Source organism: Capra hircus, chromosome 8 (genome assembly GCF_001704415.2).
Source record: "Capra hircus breed San Clemente chromosome 8, ASM170441v1, whole genome shotgun sequence".
In the NCBI taxonomy this organism is placed as follows: domain Eukaryota; kingdom Metazoa; phylum Chordata; class Mammalia; order Artiodactyla; family Bovidae; genus Capra; species Capra hircus.
The window spans coordinates 89,825,967-89,849,974 of NC_030815.1; the positions used below are offsets into that span (position 1 = coordinate 89,825,967).

At 44.7% G+C, this 24,008-nt stretch overlaps 1 protein-coding gene and 1 non-coding gene across 4 annotated transcripts in view; both read left to right on the forward strand.

The window, feature by feature from the left end:
- Window positions 1-24,008, forward strand: part of FBXW12 (F-box and WD repeat domain containing 12) — a 35,664-nt gene that overhangs the window by 6,199 nt on the left and 5,457 nt on the right. For 2 of the 3 annotated variants that reach the window (XM_005684240.3, XM_005684241.3), the window contains 5 exons: window positions 1,993-2,153; window positions 2,576-2,694; window positions 6,431-6,640; window positions 21,713-21,871; window positions 23,246-23,456. In XM_005684240.3, coding sequence (XP_005684297.1) covers window positions 1,993-2,153; window positions 2,576-2,694; window positions 6,431-6,640; window positions 21,713-21,871; window positions 23,246-23,456 — 860 coding nt within the window. The remainder of the gene's footprint in view (window positions 1-1,992; window positions 2,154-2,575; window positions 2,695-6,430; window positions 6,641-21,712; window positions 21,872-23,245; window positions 23,457-24,008) is intronic. The other variant, XM_013966237.2, reaches the window with a different exon arrangement.
- On the forward strand, window positions 1,507-1,578 carry TRNAC-GCA. Its single transcript has one exon. It is a non-coding gene; the product is annotated as a tRNA-Cys (tRNA).

Below are 24,008 nucleotides of genomic sequence, written 5' to 3' on the forward strand. Positions count from 1 at the left end.
CACCATTGAGCGACTGAACTGAACTGAACTTGTAGTACAGTGCTCACAATTGAAATGGGTAGAATGCCAACCCTAAACCCTAGTATTTGTTTTCATTTTTACTGATAAGCTGGGGTAGAAATTTCCCTTTAAGTAACGCAAGTAAGTATATTTCTTGCAGCAATTCAAAAAAATCTCTGCAGCAGCTTATCACCTAACCCCCACATGTGTGTCGTGTGTCACCATATTGTATGCACCTCCAGGTTCCTGAAGCAGATTGTTCAGCTTGCCAAGTCACAGATGGGTTTCCGGTTGATTATTATTTTTCAGTATCTGGTGTTAACTCTTTTTAGCATAAAGTCATTGCTTAAGATTGTACCTGTGTTCATATAAAAACACTGGGTTTCTGTTTCTGGGACAACACATGCCAGGAGCTTTGTAACATGCACATATCATTTCTGATGCTGTTCCTGTGTGGGTACCAGAGCCCAAAATTCCTCAGGCCCAGTGAAATTCTTATGGACACAGTCAATGAATGTGATTAACTGATCATGTGTTTTTAATATGTATTCTAATTCTAATTTAAAATACTTCATGTTACTTCTTTAAAATGCTTCATGACCTTTTTTTTCCCCTTTGACTTTTTAATTATATTGTGCCATTTCTTTAACACACTAAGCATTAGTTTTTTGGTTAAAATAAAACTGCAAACATTTCCTTTTGTTTAAGGTACGTGATTTCTGTTGTGTACATTAGATTGTTTTGCTATCAGTTGGTATCTGAAAGGTTTTGATGCCCAGGGTTTTGATTTTTTCACTTGGTACATCTTTGTATTTCAGAGATGTATATACTTTACCCGTACGCACACTTCAACCGTATTGACAGTGTGCCCTTTTTTAGTCAGATCATTTGGTTTTATTTCTTCTGAATGTTCATCATGGTTCCTACTTACGGTTTGATGTATAATGGCCTTAAAGATGTAGAAACAGGCTTCACTTCCACAAGGAAACATGTTTTCTCCCTTTTTTTCTTAAAACTACATTGTCTTCTTGGTCTAGTTTTTATTTTCAAACTGTTTAAGTTGACATATGTGTACAAGAAATTCCCCTTTGTGCTTATTTCACCTAAATAAAAATCAGCAACATGAGAGTAATGATGTGAGGCAGCTGACATTCAGCTCCTTAGTCCAGGAGATGACACAGATGGTGAAGGCTCTGGCGGAGCTGATTCATTTTTTTTTGTCGGTGCCATTCAGCTTGTGGGATCCTTGTTCCCCGCCCCCTCCGAGACTGAACTAAGGTCCTCAGCAGTGAAAGTGCAGAGCCTAACCACTGGACTGCCAGGGAATTTCCTGACAGCCCATTCTTGTCTGAAGGGAACAGTTCTCTGTGGCCCCAGACAAGTTTTACCAGGTGGTAATTTGATTTCAGTGTAGCTAAATCATCATCTTTTACCTGATTTGTGTGTGAAATTTGATTTTTAAGTGTGTGCAACTACTTCATGTAGGCCAGTCCTGTGCAAAGGGATTCCCTAGTGGCTGAGATGGTAAAGAGTCTGCCTGCAATGCAGAAGACCCAGGTTCGATCCCTGGGTTGGGAAGATCCCTTGGAGAAGGAAATGGCAACCCACTCCAGTACTCTTGCTTGGAAAATCTTGCAGACAAAGGAGCCTGGCAGTCCATGGGGTTACAAAGAATTGGACATGACTGAGTGACTTCACTTTTTGCTTTCAGTCCTAAGCAGACCAAACAAGGTAATCTGGATACCCATTCTGCCCACAGGCTGTAAGTATGCTACTTCTGGTAGAATAAGCAGAGTTTCAGTGAGTATAGGAAAACCTGCATCCCACCTCAGCACTGGATCCCTCAAAGGAGATTGAGGCCTACATAGACAAAGTGAGTTGTCCAGGCTAATGTTAATAGATGCTGAAACTGAGAATTGAAACTAGGCCTACTGATGCCAAAACACCTTCAAATGACTCCTCTTCTGTCTGGGACTGGGGCCTGTGTTTCAGGCAGCTGTGTCTGAGACGCTGGTCCTCCTGTAAAGCCTCCCAGATGACCCTGGGCACACAGACATGGAAACAGTACTATCTCCGCCGATCTGAGCTCGAGTTCCGAATGGCATCTGGGCGGCCAGAGGACTTTACCTGCAGAGCCCTTGCTGGGCATAAAGGTATGGGGTGACAAAGTGGTAGCTCTGTACATTCCCACGGCTTCCCTGTCACGTGTGCAGGGATTTGGTCTTTCAGCCAGTTAGTTGGAAAGTACCACTTAATGAGGATATGCACTTGCTGGTTTGTATACTTGTTCTATATAATTTGATCCTCACAGAGATCATTATATCTGTTTCAGAGTAGAAAGAAACTAATGTAAGGAAGTTGTTCACAGTTACATGACCAGTGGGATGATAGGCAGTCCTGGGCATGATACCCGGGTTGTAAGTCTGAAGCCCAAACTCTGTCTGTCTACCACTGTGCCCTGAATCAGCACTGCTGCTGAGAGAGAAAGAGGGATGACTGTCCCACCTACCAAGCTGAGTGTTCATATCCTGAGCACCCATATGTGTGCTCAAGGCAAGTCTGTGTTCTCTTTCAGGAGAGATAGATGATCTGGCCTACATCTCAACCAGCGAGTACCGGTTTGATGGTCAGGACAAGTCCGTGGTGTGCACCGTGTCCTCAGATGGCACCGTGCGTGCCTGGGATCTGCATGAGGTGAGCTGCCTGGGAGGGGGCCAGGATGAGTGCTATGGATTCTGCTGTGACCTCAGTCTTGCAGCCCTTTGCCTTTATTCTCTTTAACCATCACAGTCAACTTGTGAGGTGTGGGAGTCCCATTGTACAGTGAAAAGTGTGAGCTGTAGGAGGCTCAGTCACTGTGCCAGGTCACTCTTCAAGCTTGAGTCTGATTGATCACAGATGCCCTTAACTGTCTGCTGCCCTGCCTCAGGGAGATGAGCATTTTTACCGTGCCTGATGGAGGCTGTTCATACAAGGGGATGGCAGCTGGCTTGCCCAGTTTTGTGATGTCCGCATTGGAGCTGATGCTGGCCTCTGGGTGGTTTTGCCCAGATGATGCAACTTTTACTCACCCATTTGTAAACTGTTAACAACTTCAATAACTATTAGTAATTTCAGACTTGGTTGGCACTTATAGTTAAAAAGTTTCCTATCCATTTTCTCATTTGATTCCCACAGTAGCCAGTATTCTTCACAGTATCCATTATTATTATCATCCTAATTTTATACAGGTTTAGACTGAGACAGAGGAAAAGCATCTGAGTTGAACCACGTGGTCACTTGCAGATCCAGGGCTTCTGCCTGGGCCCATGGATCTTTTCCTGGAAAACTAGATAACTTATGTTTTCAAACACCCTAGACAAGGAGAGGTCCCTCTAGAGCCTTGCATTATTAAGTAGACAGACTTGGTGAGGTGGTTGCTCATCTTGTGCTATTGTTTGGGTTTGCTGGACATGACAGTTTCCTTCCACGTGAACTTAGTGCAGAGTGAGCAGAGGGCAAGCTCCTGAGTAGGGCACCAGGAAGCCCTACCTAACGACCCGCAGATTGCCCCCATGAACAGGGCACGGTGGTCAGAGACCTGACTGTGATCTGTGGGCTTGACTTCTCAGTCCATGTGGTAGCCGCATTCTCGAGCCCCTGTGCCTGCCTTGGGGGTTGCTCCTCTGCCCAGACTTCATGGTAGAAGCCATGAGAGAAAATGGTGTGAACCGTTTTAGGCGATGGGGGTGCTTGGCTGCCAGTGAGTGAGTGAGTCCGATAGCCCTAGCTGGGCTCCAGCCCAGGATTCGACAGATGCCAGATGACAAACCAGGCCATCTGAGGGACTCTAGAAACTGGGATAGGAACTCAGAAAGGGAGGAAGGTTGGGGGCACTGGATGGGAGCAGTGAGAGGGCAAAGGGGCAGAGCAATTTGGGAATGAATTTTGGGTAGTTCTAATTTACTTTGATTTTCATAAAACACTGTCAACACTTTTATATGAAAGGGAAAATGGGACTAAATGATAATTCATAAGAAGTAAAAAAAATCGCCTTTCCACTTTTCTAAGGTTATATTTCCAGAGGTAACCACTTTTTTATTCATTTCTGATCTTATTAAATTTTATATTTTATTAGTGAATTCTGTTTCTTGGTCTGTATACTTTAGAGAGTATCCGTTGACTGCTTTACAGAAACATTTTTAATTACTAGGAACTCTTTCATATTTGATTATAATTATTATTTTTGTTTGTTTAAAGGATACAGTCATTTGCATCGTATGTCTTTCCTCCATAGTCAGTTTTTCAGTTGTTTATCATGGATTTTTCTCTTCCATGTGCTTTATTTTCCTCATATATATGCCATGATATTTGACATAATTCCACGTGAAGGTCTCTGGTGACCATGGGTGCATGTAGCTGGTTTCTGTCTCATTGCAGTTGTGTTGCCCTGAAAGAGACCTGCCTCAGGCTGTGGACATGAGACCTTGCAGGCTTAGTAGGTTAGGGACCTTGGGCAGGAATGAGACCCAAAGGCTGCGAGGTTCCATAGTTGCCAAAACAAAAAGATCTTGACTTGAAAGAGCTTTGGTGCAGGGGTCAAAGACCTTTCTGTAAGACCTTTTCTTTCTCTGGTCAGCAGACCAGAGAGCAAATATTTCAAGCACGGTAAACCATGTGATTCTGCAACAACTTAACTGTGGCTGTAATGCAAAAGCAGCCATAGATAACAGGTAAACAAAAGGGGGTGGCTGTGTTCCAGCATAACTATGGACACTCAAATGTGAGTTTCGTGTTGTTTTCAAGTGTCATGAAATGCTCTTTGTTTTTTTCCTTTAGCTAAAATTCAAAACTGGGCAGTAGGCTGGGTTTGGGTACAGGCCGTGGTTGAACTCTACTGTGGTCTGTTTATTATAGGGCTAGACCACTCTGCATCCATTCTCCCTGCTTCCCTATCTTAATCCCTCTTGTGAGCACATCTCCAATCTTACTTTATTTTTAAAAAGTTCAGTCATTTGGTTGGAGTCATGCAATATGTAGCCTGTTTCCATGCTCTCTTCCCCTGGTCACTGCTTTCGATTCTGACATGAGAAGGGAAGTTTCACTGCTACTTTGCCTACTTCCATACCACTGGCCACTGGGGAGTAACGTGTGGTCTCCGAGACCTACTTGACATGAGCCAGTCACTGGTGCAGAGTTTCTACTGGTGATGGTCTTGTTAGCTGTTCCAGCAGCAGAAATCAGCTATTGATATGTTGATGTGAGGGGGAAGAAAGAAGAGAGAGGAAGAATACTGGGATATCATAACTGGGAAAAGATTGTGCTAACAAGATAACACCTGATACAAAAAGGACCATAATAACTACAAATTGGAAGGAAAAAAAAAGAAAAAACTTCGTCACAGCTCTGGAAAACTCTGAAACAATGGCTGTAGGATTGGTTCTCTGATGCCCTTTGTTAATGTGCCATGGGCCTGCTCTTTACCTCAATCTTCTAGCTTTCAGAATCCTGGGGGGAGAGACCGGGGAGCTGGGAGTCAGCCCATCTCAGAGCAGTTGTTCTCTGTGCTAATGGCCATGACAGGGCGTGGACCTTGGCCAGGCCAGGCCCGTGGTAGCACCACTGGGCACCCCGATGGGAACGGCGTGCCCCGAGCAGGGCAGCTGCAGTTATGCAACAGAAACTGTTTGCATCCATGAACCTAAATTAGTTTATCTGTAAACTTGGGCTTCCTGGGGACGAGGTGGGATGCTCTGTGTGGAAGTTCTCTGTATGCAGCCCTCTGGAACTCAGGTCCTGAGTACAGCTCCAGTCCAGGGCAGGGTGGAGGGTGGTGTTGGTCCTGCTTCCCTGCCCAGCCTTCCTCAGTTAAGCCATAGTTGACCACTGGTAGTGCTTCAGACATCCCAGTGTGCACCCCAGACCCCACCTTCAGTCCTCCTGGCCATGGCTCTAGCCCCAGGCACTCGCCGCACCCACGCTCAGCCACTGCTCTCCTCTAGGACAAATGTGTCCTTTGTGGTAGAACATCACTTTTTTTTTTTAATAAATATATTATTTATTTAGTTTATGGCTGTGCTGGGTCTTCATTGCTGCATGATCTTCTCTTGTTGCCAGGCAGGCTCTAAGGGTGCACAGGCTTCAGAAGTTGGGGCACGCGAGCTTAGTTTCCCTACGGCATGTGGAATCTTCCTGGACCAGGAATCAAACCCATCTCCTCTGCATTGGCAGGCAGATTCTTAACCACTGGGCCACCAGGGAAGTCCAGGGGAACATTTCTTTTGTGTTGTATCCCATATCGTGCTGTGCATCCTGTGAGGATGGGGATCACACCCCTCATCCTGCATGTCCCCAGTGTGCCCTGGGTGATGGCTGAATGAATGAAACCAGTAAGTGATGAAGAAATAATGAGCCCTGTGTGAGTTGTTACATTCATTTTGTTGTTGCGCAGGGTGTGGAGCTCTGGTCGAGCCCTGTTCAGTCTGCTGCTCTGGTGAATCTGGTGACCTACCCTCGACTGCAACTGGTTGTCACTGTGGATGAGCGGGGACTGATCAAAGTATGGGAAGCAGAGAATGGGTGTGAGCAAGCCGCCTTCTTGCTGCCCATGTATTCATCCACATTGGAGGCCTGTGACATTCCAGAGGGTCCCCTCTTGCTGGTGAGTAACCTGGCTCCTAGGAGCCTCTCCTGTTTTCCAGCATCTGTGGGCCTGGCACCAGACCACCGTGTCAGGTGGCACCTCAAGCCAGGCCCTCCATGTGGCAGACCAAGTTATTCTGCTGAGTCCCCCCTGCGCCTCCTTGCCTGCCGTGTGGAGGGCAGACTCCACATGCCCCTTCAGTTCTAACATGCCGCAGCCTGCTCCCTGGACCTGTCTCTGCAGCCTCTCACCCTCTCCCAGTGAGGTCCAGCCCCCTGGGCTGCCAGTGCTTTCTTGTCCACATGCCCCTGCTTTCCTGTCTCCTAGTCCTGCTCATAGTCTTTCTTTCCCTTCTGGTTACTTCTCACTACTGCATTCTCACCCTTCTCTCCCCCTTTCAAGTCTCAGCAAGGGCCCAAATCAAAGGAAAACTGAGGCATGTTCAACAGAATGCAAGCATTTGCCTGAGATGATGAAGGCCTTCTGTTGCCAGGACATAGGGTTTGGAGGTGATTCTTGAGTATTGCGAGGGAGCATTTGACCAGAGAGAAAGGGTGAAAGGGGGTGTAAGTTGGCAGGTCGAGGATGTGGCTCTCACCTGGCAGCAGTATCCTCCTCCTGGAGGGAAGGAGGTCTTAGAGAGTGTGGACAAGCTGGCCTCCCAAATACCAAGATGAGGACACCCCCAGGAACAGTTTCTTATGTAAACAGGACTAATTCTGTAAAGGAATTAAGCTCATGAACAAAAACAGTAAGACCTGATAAAACATATTTCATATAAATAACTCTGTAGTTGTTTAAAGGAGACTTTGGAATAAGTGTAATTAATACCTCCAGAGCAATTTGAGAATATATTGTAGAGAGGAAGAGGAAGCCACTGTAGTTCTCTCCAGGGAATGAGAGACCACATGATTCACACTTCATTGTCGGTGAAGGACAGTTAGGAAAGTTAGAATATATATCAAATCAGAGAGCTAAAAATAGCAAACAGTTTCTAGGCCAAGATTCAGAAGATGGCAGAAAGCAAAGTGCTGAGCCTAACACTGGGGCTGCTTTTGTTCTGGAGATGTTTACTCCAAGGCCAAGGAGCTAAGCAGGGAGATAGCCAAGTAGATGAAGGTTGGAGTGCAGGGCCATGAAGGGTTGGAGCCCTGTGAATCCTCTTACATTGGATGTGTTATCGAATGTTGGAACCTGAGAGTTGTGGAGGAGGGTCTGAAAATAAACAGTCCCTGCAATGGCTGCAGCTGCCCAGTTACCTGGTGGTAGTAAATGAAAATCCTTTCTAGAGAAAGATAAGACTCCCCATGCCTCTCTTTTCAAGTACAGTGTTTAGCACTCCCTTAGAGATAAATAGGACTTCCCTGGTGGCTCAGACTGTAAAGCATCTGTCTACAATGTGGGAGACCTGAGTTCAATCCCTGAGTCAGGAAGATCTGCTAGAGAAGGAAATGGCAATCCAGCCTGGTAGGCTACAGTCCATGGGGTCGCAAAGAGTCGGACACTGAGCAACTTCTCTTAGAGATAAGTAGTGATAAGATAACATGACCTACCAAGGCAATCTACAGATTCAGTGCAGTCCTTACCAAACTACCAATGGTGTATATTCTTGGGCTTCCTTTTTGGCTCAGCTGGTAAAGAATCCACCTGCAATGCGGGAGACCTGGGTTCAATCCCTGGGTTGGGAAGATCCCCTGGAGAAGGGAAAGGCTACTCACTCCAGCATTCTGGCCTAGAGAATTCCATGGACTGGATAGTGCATGGGGCCGCAAAGAGTGGGACATGACTGAGCGACTTTTACTTTCAGAGATAAGTAGAGATAAAATAATATGACCTACCCAAGGCAATCTACAGATTTGATGCAATCCTTATCAAACTACTACTTTTTCGCAAAACCAGAGCAAAAAATTTTTAATTTATATAGAAACACAGAAGACCCTGGAATAGTCAAAATAATCTTGAAAAAGAAAAAGGGAGCTGGAGGAATCAGATTCCCTGACTTCAGACTATACCGCAAAGCAGCAGTAATCAAAATAATATGGGACTTGCACAGAAACAGGACTGTAGATTAATGGAAAATAGAAAGCCCGGAGATAAACCCATGCGCCAGTGGCCAATTCATCTATGACAAAGGGGGCAAGAATATACAGTGGAAAAAAGACTGTCTCTTCAGTAAGTGGTGTTGGGAAAACTAGACAGCTACATGTAAAATAATGAAATTAGAACACTCCCTGATACCATACACACACAAAAAACTGAAAATGAATCAAAGACCTAAATGTAAGGCCAGACCCTATAAAATTCTTAAGAGGAAAACATAGGCAGAACACTCTGACATAAATCTCAGCAAGATCCTTTTGGATTCACCTTCTAGAGTAATGAAAATAAAAACAACAATAAACAAATGGGACTAATTAAACTTAAAAGCTTCTGCACAACAAAGGAAATTATCAACAAAATGAACAGACAGCCCACAGAATGGGAGAATAATCCCCCAGATATGAAACAGCTCATGGAGCTTGCTCTCTGTCTGTCTCTCTCATATATATATAAACAATATATATATAAAACAATCAAAAAATGAGCAGAAGACCTAAATAGACATTTCTCCAAAGAAGACATTCTAAAGGCCAAAAAGCACATGATAAGGTACTCAGTATCAGTAATTATCAGAGAAATATAAATCAAAAGTACAGCGAGAGATCATCTCAAACCAGTCAAAATAGTCATCATCAAAAAATCTACAAACAATAAATGCTGGAGAGGGTGTGGAGAAAAAGGAACCCTCCTACAGTATTGGTGGGAATGTAAATTGGCACAACCACTATGGAGAACAGTATGGAGATTCCTTAAAAAACTTAAAAATACAACTTAAAATATGATCGAGCAATTCCACTCTTGGGCATACACCTGGAGAAAACCATTATCCAAAAGAATACATGTATCCTGATGTTCACTGCCGCACTATTTACAATAACCAAGACATGGAAGCCATGGGTGGTGATATGAGTATTTACTTTGTAATGATTTACAGAGCTCTAATGTTTATGCTTTGTGCAATTTTCTGTGTGTGTTACATACATCAATTAGGAAGCTAAGTTGTAGAAGAATTAGTGAACTGGAAGATAAAAGTAGTTCTGTAGAATGCAGTGGGGACATCAGGAGTGGTGAATGTGGAAGAGAGGCTGAGAGACAGAGCCCAGTGCTTCTCAGACTTGAATGGGATGTTATTTGCCTGTGGACCTCGTTTAAATGAAGATTCTGATTCAGTGGGTCCCTGGGAATACCTGAGATTCTGAGTTTTTTAGGAGCTTCTTGAGAATATTGATGCCGTCAGGTCACAGACCACACTTGGAGTATCAAGGCCATTAAAGGCCCCATGAAAAACTTTAGTTATTTGTTTATTTGATATCTTAGGAGTAGGTGAGTCAGGGTGTCATTTCATGGGGCTCCAAAGAGCCCTGATCTTTTATGTCTCCACGCAGAAAGAATCCAGCGAAGGGTGAAGTGATAGATAAGTGATTTATTAGAATAGGGTGCTTGTGAGGCTTACAAGCAAATGGGTGAGGGAGCACTGTGTCCTGAGAACTCAGTGGGCTACAGTTTTATAATCAAAGGAAAAGTGAGGAGGAGGAGATCTTCTTTGTCTTTGTTGAATAATGTCACCCTTCCATCGTCAGTTCCTCCTCCAGGTTGAGCAGGGGAGTTTTCTTGTCCCTACATGGTCCAACCAGGTCCACAGGTTACTGTTTTCATGTATGCGGAGAGCATGTCCTGGGGATCATCAGCTGACTGAGCTCCCTGGGCAGGATGTGGACTCATGCCACCACTGGTTTGCAGTTTGGGGGCATGACTCATGCTTCTGTTGCTAAGCAAGCCAGCTTGCTTTCGAGGTTAACTAAATTTGCTTTGTTGAGTGATCATTAATTCCCAGGGGTCTCCCCAATTTTTAAAACTTACAATCCCCTAGTGGGAATTAACTATTTTATGACCTACTTTGTCTCTTTACTCTTTCCCTATCAAGCTGGGGGGTGGGGTGGGGTGGGAGCCTAAGAAATGTGTGACAAGATGGTAGATATTTTTCCAAAATAGACTGAGAACATTAATCCATGAAGGTCAAGAAGGTCCTGCAAACCCCGAGTAAGGTAAATAAAAATAAATTTGCACATAGACCCATCAGAGTGAACTGAGATAATTGAAGACTAAGACAGATCTATTTAACAGCAGTGAGGGGAACTACCTTAAGTGTAATAGTAATGAGACTGCTTCAGGCAGTGGGAGAATGATCACAGGTGAATTTTCAGAAGAAGCAGGAAAGATTGTTGAGCAAGAACGATGGTAAGTCTTAGGAAATCTAAACGAATATCCTGTATAAAGCAGCAGCAACAATGCCTTGTGGATTTTATATGTAGAAATAAAATGAATAACTTCACCATTTAGGTTAGGAGAAGGTTATGAGGAACTAGGTCTGCTAAGCTCCTTGAACTGTCCGAGATTCAGTTCAGTTCAGTCGCTCAGTCATGTCCGACTCTTGGCGACCACATGAAATGCAGCATGCCACGCCTCCCTGCCCATCACCAACTCCCGGAGTTCACTCAAACTCAAGTCCATTGAGTCAGTGATGCCATCCAGCCTCTGTCGTCCCCTTTTCCTCCTGCCCCCAATCCCTCCCAGCATCAGAGTCTTTTCCAATGAGTCAACTCTTCCCATGAGGTGGCCAAAGTACTGGAGTTTCAGCTTTAGCATCATTCCTTCCAAAGAATACCCAGGGCTGATCTCCTTTAGAATGTACTGGTTGGATCTCCTTGCAGTCCATGGGACTCTCAAGAATCTTCCCCAGCACCACAGTTCAAAAGCATCAATTCTTCGGCGCTCAGCTTTCTTCACAGTCCAACTCTCACATCTGTACGTGACCACTGGAAAAACCATAGCCTTGACTAGACGGACCTTAGTCGGCAAAGTAATGTCTCTGCTTTTGAATATACTATCTAGGTTGGTCATAACTTTTCTTCCAAGGAGTCAGTGTCTTTTAATTTCATGGCTGCAATCACCATCTGCAGTGATTTTGAAACCCCAAAAAATAAAATCTGGCACTGTTTCCACTGTTTCCCCATCTATTTCCCATGAAGTGATGGGAATTAGTCATATACTTTATAAGGCAGTTTGCAAACAGTTATCTCTCACCTAACTCCCAAAATAGTATACAGCAAATAGCTTCTAAATCATAAAAGGAAGATCAATGTGTCTTGTGGTTTCCCTCTAGGGGCAGGATCAACCCGACCCAAAGTTTGGCTTGGTTATTGTCAACTGGAAAAAAAAAAGCACAACCTAGAAGCTGAGAGTTTTGTTTCATTCAGCAGACTTTCAGATGATCTTAAGAAAACTGTTCTGAAGAGGCAAGGGGGGGGACCCAGGATATATAGGATTTTTTTTTGCAACAAATGACCAGGTGGTTGGAACATCAAAAGATTACTGTTAATTATTGAAAACCAGATATGATATCTCAAGGAATTTAACACTCTTCTATGTATGGGGAAATGCAAGAGTCTGGGCTTACTGAATTGTTCCTTTGATATGGACCTTCCTTTGATGTGGGCTTCCCTTGTGGCTCAGCTGGTAAAGAATCTGCCTGCAATGTGGGAGACCTGGGTTCAATCCCTGGGTTGGGAAGATCCCCTGGAGAAGGGAAAGGCTACCCACTCCAGTGTTCTAGCCTGGAGAATTCCATGGACGGTATAGGCCATGAGGTCGCAAAGAGTTAGACACGACTGAGCAACTTACACTTTCATTTTATGAACCTTCACTGTCTGAGGCCACTATCCTGTGTTTTCACATCCCGAGTCCCCTCAGAGCTCACCATCGGGAGTGGCGGTGATGTGCTGGCAACATCCTTTTGTTTACAGATATGGCAGGCAGCATTTTTAGTTCTCATTATCAAAACTCATGATGCCACACATGCTCTGAGGGGATGTGAAAAGATTCATTGGTTTCATTATCAAACTTCCCTGGGAGAGCAGGGCGGGCTTCTAGGACTCAGCTCTGGAAATGGCTTGAGGGAGTAGGGAGGAGTGACTGGCTCTGGTCTTCCTTCAGAGGAAGCAGAGCCCTGCTGGCATCTTGATTTGGGGGCTCTGCCCTCCAGAACTGTGAGAGAATACATTTTTTTGTTTTTATAAGCCACCCTGTGTTATTACTGCAGCCAAAGGAAACTAATATAAAACTCCTATAAGACAGAACACTTAAGGAAGGGTTGGAATTAAAATGATGGGAAAATGATAGGTATTAGAGATGTTACCAGAAGCAAGCTGATACAGCTAATAATGTTAGACAAGAAGACTGGAGGTGAAAGTCTTTCCTGGATCTTAGGGGTCTTATATCAGAATAGTAATTAGGTAAGCCTCCTGGGAAGATACAGCAAGACTATTTTTTTTGGCCTCATTTTTTTGGTGTAGCTTTCGGGATCTTAGTTCCCCGACCAGGGATCAAACCTGTGCCCCCTGCATTAGGAGTACAGAATCTTAACTACTAGACCACCAGGAAAATCCCAGGGCTAATTTTGAATGCATTTTAGAATATGGTCTAAAATATATATTGAAAAGTAATGTGTAGGATTTCAAGGAGAAATGGTCAAAGCTACATGCATCATGAGACATTTCTTTTTTTATATAAATTTATTTATTTTAATTGGAGGTTAATTACTTTGCAGTATTGTATTGGTTTTGCCATACATCCATGAATCCACCACAGGTATACACGTGTTCCCCATCCTGAACCCCCCTCCCTCCTCCCTCCCCATGCCATCCTTCTGGGTCGTCCCAGTGCACCAGCCCCGAGCATCCAGTATCAGGCATCAAACCTGGACTGGCGATTCATTTCACATATGATATTATACATGTTTCAATGCCATTCTCCCAAATCATGCCACTGTCTCCCTCTCCCACAGAGTCCAAAAGACTGTTCTGTACATCTGTGTCTCTTTTGCTGTCTTGCATATAGGGTCATCATTACCATCTTTCTGAATTCCATATATATGCGTTAGTATACTGTATTGGTATTTTTCTTTCTGGCTTACTTCACTCTGTAAAATAGGCTCCAGTTTCATCCACCTCATTAGAACTGATTCAAATGTATCCTTTTTAATGGCTGAGTAATACTCCATTGTGCATATGTACCACAGCTTTCTTATCCATTCATCTGCTGATGGGCATCTAGGTTGCCTCTGTGTCCTGGCTATTATAAACAGTGCTGCAATGAACATTGGGGTACACCTGTCTCTCTCAGTTCTGGTTTCCTCGGTATGTATTCCCAGCAGTGGGATTGCTGGGTCATAAGGCAGTTCTGTTTCCAGTTTTTTAAGGAATCTCCACACTGTTCTCCATACTGGATGTACTAGTTTGCATTCCCACCAACAGTGTAAGAGGGTTTTCTTTTCTCCACACCCTCTCCAGCATTTATTGCTTGTAGACTTGTGGATCGCAGCCATTCTGACTGGCGTGAAATGGTACCTCATTGTTGTTTTGATTTGCATTTCTCTGATAATGAGTGATGTTGAGCATCTTTTCTTGTGTTTGTTAGCCATCTGTATGATGAGACATTTCTGTTACCTGGTTAAAGAGAGATGATCTGGGTGGGCCCACTCTAGTTCCGTGGATGCTGTAAAGGCAGAGCATTTTCTCTGGCAGGTCACAGAAGAGGAAGTCAGAGACACAGCAGGTGAGGGCATGGGGGCCTCCTGTGCTGGCTGCCAGGTTGTTGGTGGGCCTGGAATGGGGATGGTCTCTGCTGCCAGCCAGTGGGCAGGGAAACCTCAGTCCTGCAGCCTCAGTGACCTGAATGGGTGCTCAAATGAGAACCCAGTACCCTGACACCTTGACTCAGCTTTGTGTGACTTTTTATACATTCCACGGGTTATTTGGAAGTTGTTAGGTCAGTGGCTCATTTCAAGTTAAATTACATTTGTGTGCAAGGTCAGCATCAGGGTTCATTTTTACTTACAAATGGTCATCCAAAACTTACAAGAAAGACCATACTTTCTTCATCGAATTACATTATCACCTTCATTTTGTCAAAATATCAACTGACCAAATGTGTCATGGGTGTTCTGTGTCAAACCTGTGAGTCAGTCTCCACTGATCTGTATGTCTGTCCTGATGACAGTCACATGGGGTCTTGTTTCCCACAGATTTTAGTTAAGTCATGACCTCCCACATTGCCTTTCTTTGAAAATATATCTATTTTCCATAAAATTTTTGCAGTGAGCTCATCAATTTCCATAAAATTTCCATAAAACTTTTCCAGTGAGCTCATCAATTTCTGTAAGACTGCTTCCTTAGTTTTTGGTTACTTTGAATCTGTACATTGATTTGGGAACAACTGACACCTTATTCAGTCTTCTAAGCATCAGTTCAGTTTAGTCGTGTCGGACTCTTTGCGACCCCATGAATCGCAGCACGCCAGGCTTCCCTGTCCATCACCAACTCCGGAGTTCACTCAAACTCATGTGCATCGAGTTGGTGATGCCATCCTGCCATCTCATCCTCTGTCGTCCCCTTCTTCTCCTGCCCCCAATCCCTCCCAGCATCAGAGTCTTTTCCAATGAGTCAACTCTTCACATGAAGTGGCCAAAGTATTGGAGTTTCAGCCTCACACCAGTCCTTCCAATGAGCACCCAGGACTGGTCTCCTTCAGAATGGACTGGTTTGACCTCCTTGCAGTCCAAGGGACTCTCAAGAGTCTTCTCCAACACCACAGTTCAAAAAGCATCAATTCTTTGGCACTCAGCTTTCTTCACAGTCCAACTCTCACATCCATACATGAGGAGGGATGGGCTTCTCTGCTGGTTTCCCTGGTAACTGACAAGCCAGCCTGACGTCAGTTACCTCTGTAATTGGTCTTCCTCCTATATATGAACGTCACCAGATGGTCTATACCAAAATCAGGTTGATTATATTCTTTGCAGCTGAAGATGGAGAAGCTCTATATAGTCAGCAAAAACAAGACCAGGAGCTGACTGTGGCTCAGATTATGAACTCCTAATTGTAAAACTCAGACTTAAATTGAAGAAAGTAGGGAAAACCACTAGGCATAAGGGTATGATCTAAATCAATTCCATAACTCTGACCATAAACTGGACCACAGACAGAAGGAGTTACAGGAGTATCGAGGGACGGAAACAGGCTTGAATGAAGCATAAGCCTCCTGAGCAGAGAGCACACAGGCTGATAATAAAGCCCTTCCTGGGAAAGCACAATCTTCAGCCAGGAGGAAAAAAGAAAGGGGAAGGAAAGAGCAAGAAGTGGGATGCAAGAGGATTGGAAAGCAGGGAAATGAGTAAACTGTTATTATTAAGTCTGAATAAAGACAGTCCTGGGCTTACCTGGCGGCTCAGACAGTAAAGAATCTGCCTTCAATGTGGGAGATGCGAGTTCGATCTCTGGGTCAGGAAGATCCCCTGGAGTAGGAAATAGCAATTCACTCCAGTATTCTTGCCTGGAGAACCCCATGGAGAGAGGAGTCTGGCAGGCTACAGTCCATGAAGTCGCAGAGAGTCTGACATGACTGAGAGACTAACACACTTTAAATCAAATCCCTTACGATTATACAGTAGGAAGTGCCAAATAGATTCAAAGGATTAGAGCTGAGAGAGTGTCTGAAGAACTATGGACAGAGGTTTGTAACATTGTTCAGGAAGCAGCGATCAACACCATCCCCAAGAAAAAGAAATGCAGAAAGGCACAATGGTTGTCTGAGGAAGTCTTACAAATAGCTGAGAAAAGAACAAAAGCAAAAGGCAGAGGAGAAAAGGGAAGACATACCCATCTGAATTCAGAGTTTCAAACAATAGCAAGGAGAGATAAGAAAGCCTTCCTCTGTGAACATTGCAAAGAAATAGAGGAAAACAATAGAATGGGAAAGACTAGAGATCTCTTCAAGAAAATTAGAGATACCAGAGGAACATTTCATGCAAAGATGGGCATAATAAAGGACAGAAATGGTATGAAACTAACAGAAGCTGAAGATATTAAGAAGAGGTGGCAAGAATACACAGAAGAACTATATAAAAAAGATCCTAATGACCCAGATAACCATGATGGTCTGGTCACTCATCTAGATCTAGGCATCTTGGAGTGTGAAGTCAAGTGGGCCTTAGGAAGCATTACTATGAACAAAGCTAGTGGACGTGATGGAATTCCAGCTGAGCTATTTAAAATCCAAAAAGATGATACTGTTAAAGAACTGCAGTCATATGCCAGCAAATATGGAAAAATTCAGCAGTGGCCACAGGACTGGAAAAGATCAGTTTTCATTCCAATCCCAAAGAAGGGCAATGTCAAAGAATGTTCAGACTATCCCCACAATTGCACTCATCTCACATGCTAGCAAAGTAATGCTCAAAATTCTCCAACCTAGGTTTCAGCAGTACGTGAACCGAGAATTTCCAGATGTTCAAGCTGGATTTAGAAAAGACGGGAACCAGACATCAGATTGCCAACATATGCTGGATCATAGAGAAAGAGAATTGCAGAAAAACATACTTCTGCTTCATTGACTATGCTAAAGCCTTTGACTGTGTAGATCACAACAAAACTATGGAAAATTCTTCAAGAGATGGGAATACCAAACCACCTGACCTGCCTCTGAGAAATCTGGATGCAGGTCAAGAAACAACAGTTAGAACTGGACATGGAACAACAGACTGGTTCCAAATGGGAAAAGAAGTACATCAATGCTGTATGTTGTCACCCTGCTTGTTTAACTTATATGCAGAGTGCATCATGCGAAATGCTGGGCTAGATGAAGCAAAAGCTGGAATCAAGATTGCTGGGAGAAATATTAGTAACTTCAGATATGCAGATGATACCACCGTTATGGCAGAAAGCAAAGAGGAACTAAAGAGCTTCTTGATGAAAGTGAAAGAGGAGAGTGAAAAAGCTGGCTTAAAACTCAACATTCAAAAAACTAAGATCATGGCATCCAGTCCCATCACTTCATGGCAAATAGATTGGGAAACAGTGAGAGAATTTAGTTTCTTGGGCTCCAAAATCACTGCAGATGGTGACTGTAGCCACGAAATTAAGAGACACTTGCTCCTTGGAAGAAAAGCTGTGACCAACCTAGAAAGCATATTAAAAAGCAGAGACATTACTTTGCCAACAGTGGTCTGTGTAGTCAAAGGTAAGGTTTTTTCCAGTAGTCATGCCATGTGAGAGTTGGACCATAAAGGCTGAACTCCAGAGACTGATGTTTTTGAACAGTGGTGTTGGAAAAGACTCTTGAGAGTCCCTTGGACTGCAAGGGGATCAAACCAGTCAGTCCTAAAGGACATTAATCTTGAATATTCATTAGAAGGACTGATGCTAAAACTGAAGCTCAAATACTTTGGCCATCTGATGCAAAGAACTGACTCATTAGAAAAGACTCCGATGCTGGGAAAGATTGAAGGCATTAGGAGAAGGGGATGACAGAGGACAAGATCGTTGGATTGCATCACTGATTCAGTGGACTTGAGTTTGAGCAAACTCCAGGAGATGGTGAAGGATAGGGAAGCCTGGCATACTGCAATCCATGGGGTCGTAAAGATTTGGACACAACTGAGCAACTGAACAACACCAACTGCCCCCTCGCTAGTGAAGACTGCTGCTATGTCCTGCCTGCTCCCTGCTGCATATGGTCACTTAAGGGCCTTGCTTCAGACATAAGCTCCCCCATCCACTAAACCATTGTTGACTCCAGACTCTTCTGTCTTGAGGCTACGTAAGTGGGTAGGGTGCAGACCAAGAGTAATAGGAGAATGTATGGTTTTGTATTTATAAAGAAATTGCCATGCATCACTATGTAGCACACATAGAAATAATTTCTGTATAAATATACATAGAAGTGCATTTGACTTTTGTGTAGTTACCTGTATCCAACAGCCTTGCTAAATTTACCTATTAATTCTTTGGTAAAAAAGAAAAAATATTTTTATTATTTTTTGCCCGCACTGTGCGACTTGCAGGACCTTCCCCAACCAGGGATTCAACCTGTGCCCCTTGCACTAGCAGTGCAAAGTCTTAACCACTGGCTCACCAGGGAAGTTCCACCTATTAATTCTAACTGGTTTTGGGGGGAGTAGATTAGTAGAAAATTTTCAAAGGTAACAATTTCTTAGGACTCACAAAGGACTAGCTGTGTAATAAAAAATAAACAAATTCGATTTCATCAAGTTCAGAACTTTTACTCTTTAGAAGACGTTGTTAAGAAAAATAAAAGGCAAACTTCAAACTTATGTTTAAACATGACACAGGACTGTGTCCAGAATATATAAAGAACTGGTACCACTCAGGAAAAAGGACACAACACAGCTTTTACATTACGCAAAGGATTTGAACGGTCCTCAGTTCAGTTCAGTCGCTCAGTCGTGTCCAACTCTTTGAGACCCCATGGACTGCAGCATGCCAGGCTCCCCTGTCCATCACCAACTCCTGGAGCTTATTCAAACTCATGTTCATCAAGTCAGTGATGCCATCCAACCATCTCATCCTCTGTCATCCCCTTCTCCTGCCTTCAATCTTTTCCAGCATCAGGGTCTTTTTCAGTGAGTCAGTTCTTCACATCATGTAGCCATAGAATTGGAGTTTCAGCTTTAGCATCAGTCCTTCCAGTGAATATTCAGGACTGATTTCCTTTAAGATGGACTGGTTGTATCCCTTTATGTCCAGGGGACTCTCAAGTGTCTTCTCCAGTACCACAGTTCAAAAGCATCAATTCTTCAGCGTTCAGCTTTCTTTATAGTCCAACTCTCACAGCCATACATGACTACTGGGAAAACCATAGCTTTGACTAGACGGACCTTTGTTGGCAAAGTAATGTCTGCTTTTTAGCATGATGTCTAGGTTGGTCATAATTTTTCTTCCAAGGAGCAAGTACCTTTTAATTTTATGGCTGCAGTCACCATCTGCAGTGATTTTGGAGCCCCCCAAAATAAAGTCTCTCACTATTTCCATTGTTTCCCCATCTATCTGCCATGAAGTGATGGGACTGGATGCCATGATCTTAGTTTTCTGAATGTTGAATTTTAAACCAGCTTTTTAACTGTCTTCTTTCACTTTCATCAAAAGGCTCTTTAGTTCTTTTCACTTTCTGCCATAAGGTTGGTGTCATTTGCATATCTGAAGTTATTGATATTTCTCCCAGCAATCTTGATTCCAGCTTCTGCATAGCGTTTCTCGTGATGTACTCTGCATATAAGTTAAATAAGAAGGGTGACAGTATATACAGCCTTGATGTACTCCTTTTCCTATTTGCAACCAGTCTATTGTTCCGTGTCCAGTTCTGTTACTTTTTGACCTGCATCCAGATTTCTCAGGAGGCAGGTCAGGTGGTCTGGTATTGCCATCTGTTTCAGAATTTTCCAGTTTGTTGTGATCCACACAAAGACTTTGGCATAGTCAGTTAAGCAGAAGTAGATGTTTTTGTGGAACTCTCTTGCTTTCTCAGTGATCCACTGGATGTTGGCAATTTGATCTCTGGTTTCTCTGCCTTTTCTAAATCCAGCTTGAACATCTGGAAGTTCATGGTTTATGTACCGCTGAAGCCTGGCTTGGAGAATTTTGAGCACTGCTTTGCTTGTGTGTGTGATGCGTGTAATTGTGCAGTAGTTTCAGCATTCTCAAAAGCATACAGTCAGATGGTCATTAGTACATGGAGGGGCATTCTGCATGGTCAGGTCATCAGTAAAATGCAGTGTTTTCTTTTATTTGGCTGCGTGTGTTCAGTCATGTCCGGCTGTTTGTGACCCCATGAACTGTAGCCTGCCAGGCTCCTCTGTCCATGGGATTCTCAGGCAAGAATACTGGAGTGGGTTGCCACTTCCTATTCCAGAAGATCTTCCTAACCCAGGGATCACACCCAAGTCTCTGGTGTCTCCTGCATTGGTAAACGGATTCTTTACCCCTGCCTCACCTGGGAAGCCCTTACTTGGCTGCACCAAATCTTAGTTATGGCACTTCAGATCTTTAGTTGCAGCATGTGGACTCCTAGTTGAGGCATGCAGGATCTAGTTCCCTGAACAGGGATCAAATCCAGGCCCTCTGCACTGGGAATGGGGATTCTTAGCCACTGGACCACCAAGGAAGCCCCGGGTTTCTTTACCTGAACACTTTTTCTCCTTTTTCCTTATTTAGGCCTGTCACCTGTTGTATTTGTTGTCTTTACGCCTTTACTCCCATGACAGTCAGTGAGTTATTCTGTTTTGATCCTCCTCACTTTTTAAAGATGTATTATTTCCAGCTTTTTGAGAACATAAAGTATTTACACCCTGCTCTTCTCTTGTGTCTGCCTTTTTTTTAATTAGCTCTTTGATTTACGGTTTAATGTATATCATAACCACACTAGTTCTTTTGGTGGCGTTTTCGTTGGATCTTGTGATTTGATGAAGCCCATCCCCTGGTCAGGTCCCGAGGACGGGCCCACGATGCAGGTCCTGCCTTAGCATTGTGTTCTGTAGTCGAGGGGCTGGAAGAGTGGCCTGGCTGGACACTGCATCCCTGGCTCATGCTTTCCTTGAATTTTTTGGAGATACTACGCCACAGTGTTTCTGTTGGAGAAGGCTACTGCCACCCTTACTTCTCTTGTTAGATACTGGAGTTTTAAACATCAAAGGCCTAAAGGATTTTTTGAAAGATTTAAAGCCTAGTAGTTAGTTGTATTGTGATGTGTCTGTGGTGACCATCCCAGCTCAACTTCCCCAGGATTTATTTCCAGAAAGTTTTATTGCACATGAACTTTGTTTTTTTGACTCCGCCACGTGTTTGTGGCAGCACATGAACTCAGTAGTTTTGGCGCTCAGGCGTAGTTGCTCAGGGGCGTGTGGGATCATAGTTCCCCAGTCAGGGTTCAAACCCACGTCCCCTGCGAATGGGAAGGGGGATTCTTTACCATGGACCACCAGGGAAGTCCTTGTACATGGATTTTCAGTGTTAGTCTGTTAATTATTTGATTTTTCTTCTGTAGGAACTTCCTCTCTGTGTTTCTTAGACCTTTGCTTATCTCCTTGGACACGTTCTGATTCTTTATGGTTCTTGGTCCCATTTTTGTTGTCGCTTGCAGGCCGCCTGTGCTGAAGGGGCACTCTACACACTTACGGTGCCCTGGCTGCAGCTGCTCTCCAGAGTCAACGTGTTTCCTGGCAACCCCACCAGTCTCCTCTGCTCACCTGACCGGCAGTGGGTGTTAGCGTCCACCCAGAACTCAGACCTGAGCCCGGAGGTCAGTGGTGGGCTGTGTCCCTTGCCTCAGGGGTCTGGCTTTGTGCACAAGGGTGGTGGGTCCTGTGCCCTAGGCTTTTGGGGTGCATCTGGTGGGGGCAGCTTCTCATGTAGGACCAAACCCCACAGCCTGCATGGGTGATGCTGAGTCATCTGTGACCTTTCACAGCAATTACTGCCTTCTCAGGCCACCAGCTGAGCTGAGACATGGCAGCCTCACCCAGGAGCCTCTGTTCTTTCCAGGCTCCCGTGTTCCCCACAGGCTGGAGGGGGTCAGCTACCTTACTGGAGATGACAGAATTCAGTTTTGAAAAGGTTAGGACTTCCTGGTGGAAATGCTCATGAGGTATTGGTGGCCTGAGAACAGGCTTCAACAAGAGTAAGGAAGACAGTGTCTGGGCCAGCATGGAGGAAATGCTGACAGCGTGGGGACGGTAGCCATTACCTGGAGGCCCATACACAGCTTGCCTGTGAGAATGGTTGCCTCTGCCAGTGGTTCATGGGCTCAGAGATGCTCAGGCTGAGTGCCAGGGTGTGAATTGGAAAAGTGTGTGTGTGGGGGTGTGCAGATGGACCCATGAGCTCTATTGTTCCAGTTGTGTCCAACTCTGATGCCATGGACTGTAGCCTGCCAGGCTCCTCTGTTCATGGGATTTCCCAGGCAAGAATACTGGAGTGGGTTGTCATTTCCTACTCCAGAGGATTTACCCAACCCAGGGATCAAACCTGCATCTTCTGTGTCTCCTGCATTGGCGGGTGGATTCTTTACCACTGAGCCACCCGGAAAGCCTGAATTAGAAAATTAGACCAGAGTAAAAAGCAGGCAGCTGAAGCGGGTCCTGAGACATACTGGAGTCGGCGAGCAAGGAAGGACAGAAAAAGAGAAGCAGTGGCCAAGCTGGACAGAACTGGCAGTGCCGGGACCTGAGAGTCAGGGGAGGCCAGGGGTCAGGAAGGGCAGCCAAAGGAGAGAGGCCGTAGGATCGGTGGGCAGCCTCAGATCACTTCCAGGGACCAAGATGGGGGTTGGAGGCAGACTGCAAGAAGATAGGAAAGGAATATGGAGGAAGACATTGGAGGCAGAAGCAAGATGGTGACAGGCGCTCAGGAAAAGAAAATCCATTTATTTGATTCACCCATTATGCTGACCTCACTGGGACTGGCGTGCCAAGATCTTTCCAGCAGGGCCAGACATGGGGCGGGGTTAACCTCTTTTCCCTGGTAAGGGTGTTTGAGAAAGGCGGGTCCACATGAGGCACCCTGTGAGACCCAGTACAGTCACGGTGGATGTGGTCTAGTGGGGGCTTTCGGAGTGCTCCTGGTTGGAGAAGTCTCCTCGCTCACCGGCGATGAGATGTGCGGTGCTGTTTCCCAGGTGTTCTATACTCAATCCTTGCTGTGCCGGTCGGAAGATGAGACTCCTGCCTCCACCACTCTCCCCATCTGGCTGACGTCCAGAGCCTGCTGGGCCCCCGACGAGGCAGCCAGGCTGATGGTGATGCACAGAAATGACAGCGGCATGCAGTTGGTCATCACCACCTACGAGCTAGGGACCAGGAAGTCCAGGGATAGAGTGGAGATTCTTGGTAAGGATCCCCATGTCACCACCACTACCTTACAGTGCTTCCTCACGTTTCCTTTGGGGCCCTTTGTCTTTCCTCTCAGTGCATCGTAGTGACCCACAGATGGTTTCTAGTGCTGTTGTGTGCTGGTGGAGTGGGTGAACACTTGCTGTGTGTTGGGGCCCTCTGCATGGCCGTGGGATTCAGAGGTTAACTGCTGTCCACTCTTCTCCCTTCTCTGCATCCATTCATCCCCACCTCTCCTTTTACAGCTGTGTCAGAGTCACCACTCTCAGCACTGAGTGCACACAGAGAGTCACCACTCTCAGCACTGAGTGTACACAGAGATGAATAAAAGCCACAACTATCTCTTCCCTAAGGAGCTCCTAGTCCAGTAGGAAAATAAGACCCACATTTTTGTCCTTTCCTGTCTCCTCTGTTTTCCAAACCCCACATCACCCTGATAGGCCTTTTCTTTGTTCCTTAGCATTTTTTCCTTTGTATTATATTCATTTGTTTTCCTATCATCATTTGACCATAAATTTTACTCTGAGCTTCCTGGCAGCCGAGGAAAAA